Consider the following 3751-nt stretch of genomic DNA (forward strand, 5'->3'; position numbering starts at 1 on the left):
TGTAGCAAAAGTTCCTGCAGCCCTGCCTGTGACACTTGTCACCGGACCAACCACAAAATGATGAGAATTGCCTACGGGAATGAAAATCATTCACAGCTCAAGCCAGCTATTCTGCTCTAAACTGCATCCCTTACTACTAAACCTCGCTGTGCCTTAGCCTCTTCATCTCCAGAGCGTGATTTCGGAGCTAGAGCTGTGATCCCAGATACTCAGGAGGCTGAGGCAGCACTGCAAGGCAAGCCCACCGTGCAGCTCAGTGAGACCACAACACGAAGTATGCAAGGAGCTGGGGACGTGGCTTGGTGGTACAGCACCCTCCCTGGGTTGTCCCCAAAACAAACGAGATTTCCTCTTCCCTAATCTCACAGAGCCTCTGAATACAAAATTTCCCTTTTATTCCACAAATGATTCATTGTCTATGATGTGCAAGGTGCAGTGCACTTGGGACATGAAGTAAACTGAAGTCCCTACTTCACAGGACTTCTATTGTCATAAGGGAGGTAGACAAAAAAGTACTCTAAAAATAGGAGATTTCCACAAAAACTTAGAGAATAGAAGGAATACAACGGAAGTGATGTTTGTGTAAATGGTTAAAGAAAAGCTGAGAGGGGACAGGAAAGAGGGGAGAAAAGAAGAATCAAGCTATATTATGTACAGGTACAAGTGTGTGATTAATGTGACCAACACGTATGACAACTATGTACAGACAAGAAATAGAGTTGAGCCAGAAATGTAGCTCAAGGGACTGGGGAGATGGCTCAGTGGAGTAAGCGCTTCCCTGGCAAGTGCAGAGGCCTGAGTTCAATCCCCAGTTCCGAAAAAAAAAAACTTTTTTTATTTTAATAAACTTGAATCAGAACTAATGAACAGAAATCTCCTAAAGCAGCCCATAAAATTAAATGCTAAATGAAAAATGGTAATAGGCATGTATATGTACAACATTTTGCACAAATTCAAAGGTAAAAATTCCATTTGGTTAAACACATCAACTACCGAAGAGATTAATTTATAGGTGGAGGATCCCACAGAACTCCCTTCCATAGTAACCCCATCTTACATAGTCATTACTAGCTTTCAGATATGTGGCTGTCAGGAAAACCATGAAGAGCTTAGTAATCCATGTTTCCCACTGACAGTCCTGGGAGCTGGGTGGATTTGGGGAGGAGCATTCTCTTTCTAAAACCCCTGCCCACTAGGCCACCATCAGAGGTAGCACTGCCTGCTGGAGCTTTGTGGGCTTGGTTTTAGCCATGATTTCAGGAAATCACCACCATTCCCAACACACACACACACACACACACACACATAATCTGGAATACCATATGCCCTAGTCATCTTCCAGAACCAAGGAAGGGGACAGCAGGGCCTTGTGGGGTCGACCATGCAGGACTCTCCACCAGACTCCAGGGAGACCAACTGCCCAGCTAAACATTCCACCATCTATGATGTCACCGCCCCACCCCTACCACCCTCCAGTTCTGCTTTTCAGCCAATCCTCCTCACCACCATCTACTTGGCAAAGAGCTTGGTGCGGTGGTGTGAGGCTAAGACAGGACTGGAAGTTTGAGGCCAGCCTTGTTACACAAGCTCAAGTCTACCATGGACTGCACTAACAGACTCTGACTCAAAAACAATAAAAAACATCCCTTTGCCCAAGCATACCTTGGTTGCCTGTCCCTATTCCTGACCTCACGGCTTCTTTCTATATACCTTAATATCAAAATCTCGCTCCTTTACCTTAATACCAAAATCTTGCTCCTTCTTTACCACCCCGCCCCCACCCTTTTAAAGGCCTAATTAAATTCATTCTATGCAGGGGTCCACTTCTGCTGACTCATCCTCAAAATAGCTGGGAACGTACTTGTTAATTTGAAAACCTGTGACTTTAGAAACTACCACTACACACAACATAGATGTGTCTCACAGACATAATATTGAGTGATGGAAACCTGGCACAGTGTGTTCATGTCGTATGATTCTATTTATGTGAAGCTTCAGAACAGACAAAACTAATCTCTGGTAATAGAATATGGGTTACCAGGGGCAGAAAACATCCTATACTCTTACCTGGGTGGCAGCTACAGAGATGTATACAAATATAAAAATTCTGAGCAGTTAGCATATGCTTTGCACACCTTATTACAAATACAATAAGCTTAAACTATTTTTAAATGATTTCCCTTTTGACTGTGCTGAAACACTGTTACAGGTGAACTCTTTTGAAGAGCTGTTTGGGGTCCTTCCACATTCCAGGGCACTGATTTCTTACCTGCCTGACACATCTGGCACCTTCTACAGCCTGTGCAGGTTCTCGCTTTCATCTTCCCTCCACTGGAAATCTACTGAGCCTGCACTGTGATCAGTTCTATCGTCAGCTTTAAAGCAAGCAGGACACACATATGCCTGCCCGGGCCAGTCATAAAAACATTTCTTTTGTTTACTCTATGGCCTGCAAGTATCAATGGACTGGGAAAACCTTCAAACACACCTCTTAATAGGAGTCCAATAAACGTCAGATGAGAGCAGACTGCCTGAAACAAACGAAATCCTCTCCGGAAGCCATTTAGAAGATCAGCAACTTCCTGCACTCCAGGAGAAAGCTTTGGAAACAGGGTATGGTGAGCCAGTATCTTCCGGAGCAAACCCTGTAGCTTGAGGAAGTCACTTAGCCGACCTCTGCAGGTGTCAGTCCATGCTAGTAAAATGACCTGTCTTATCTTCTGCTTATTCTGGGGGAAGGGAATCAAATAATGTGAGACAGAACACAGTGGTAACTGTGATATCGAGAGAACATCTGTCTGTCTGTCTGTCTGTCTGTCTGTCTGTCTGTCTGTCTGTCTCCCTATGCAGCCCACGCCAGCCTCAAATTCATCATAATCTTGCCTCAGGCTCTTGGGTTCCAAGATAATAAGCATGTACCACTAAACCTGGCACCAATGGAACACTTCTAAAAATAACATAGATGTTTGTGGAATGCTCATGTTTCAAGAACTTCCACGTATGCCAAACCATTTAATCTTCAAAATAAGTCAGTGTGGTGGCTCCACCTCCCCAGGGAAGTAACTTGGAAGAAGGCAGTTGAGCAACTGCAGAAGGCGCCCAGGAGGGACTGGGAGAAAGTTGTTTGTTTGTTTTTTTAAATTGTATTTAGTATAGGGTCTCACTACACAACTCCGACTCGTAGTGATCTTCTGGTTTCACCTCCCCTGCACCTGGACTACAGGCGTGCGCCACCATACCCTGTCTTGGTGGTTGACTCAGCGCACCTGGGGGTGGGGCCGGTGCAGTAAGTGGTGCTGGGGATCAAACCCAGGTATGTGTGCTTGCCAGGCAGGAACTTAGTCCGCTGAGCTATCTCACTGGCCCAGGCCTATTCTTTTAAGTCCCATTTGAACCATGATGCTCTCAGAATGAGGAACTGCTGACCGTCCTCCCTAAATGGCTGCCTTTCTCCCAGGAATTGACCCAGAAGCTACCAGGTCCCAGAAGTTCAGTCTTCAGGTTTTTCCCGAGAAACACGTATGCCCCATTCCAAGTCCTTCATTGCGGCCCTGACAAGTCAGATCCCATGGATGTATCTGCCAATATGGATTGGCAACTCTGTTCAAGTCTGCCCGATGGGTGAGAAAAGCAAAAAAAAAAAAAAAAAAGCCAGGCAAGGTGGCACAGGTCTGTAACTCCAGCACGGTTGGTGAGGCAGGACTGCCGAGAGTTCAAGGCCAGCTGAGCTACACATCAAGACCCTGTTCAG

The 3751-nt window shown here is 45.6% G+C and overlaps 1 protein-coding gene across 3 annotated transcripts in view; it reads right to left on the minus strand.

Annotated features, from left to right (window-relative positions):
- Nucleotides 1–3751, minus strand: part of Kat2b (lysine acetyltransferase 2B) — a 103672-nt gene that overhangs the window by 93149 nt on the left and 6772 nt on the right. For 2 of the 3 annotated variants that reach the window (XM_023708441.1, XM_023708443.1), the window contains exon 1: nt 1320–1338. The exons of the other annotated variant lie outside the window; for it this stretch is intronic. In XM_023708441.1, the coding sequence (XP_023564209.1) occupies nt 1320–1322 (3 nt within the window). In that variant the 5' untranslated portion in view covers nt 1323–1338. Of the gene's footprint in view, nt 1–1319; nt 1339–3751 lie in introns of those variants that run through there. 3 annotated transcript variants of the gene reach the window in all.

Source organism: Octodon degus, unplaced genomic scaffold (genome assembly GCF_000260255.1).
Source record: "Octodon degus isolate 3935 unplaced genomic scaffold, OctDeg1.0 scaffold00361, whole genome shotgun sequence".
NCBI lineage: Eukaryota > Metazoa > Chordata > Mammalia > Rodentia > Octodontidae > Octodon > Octodon degus.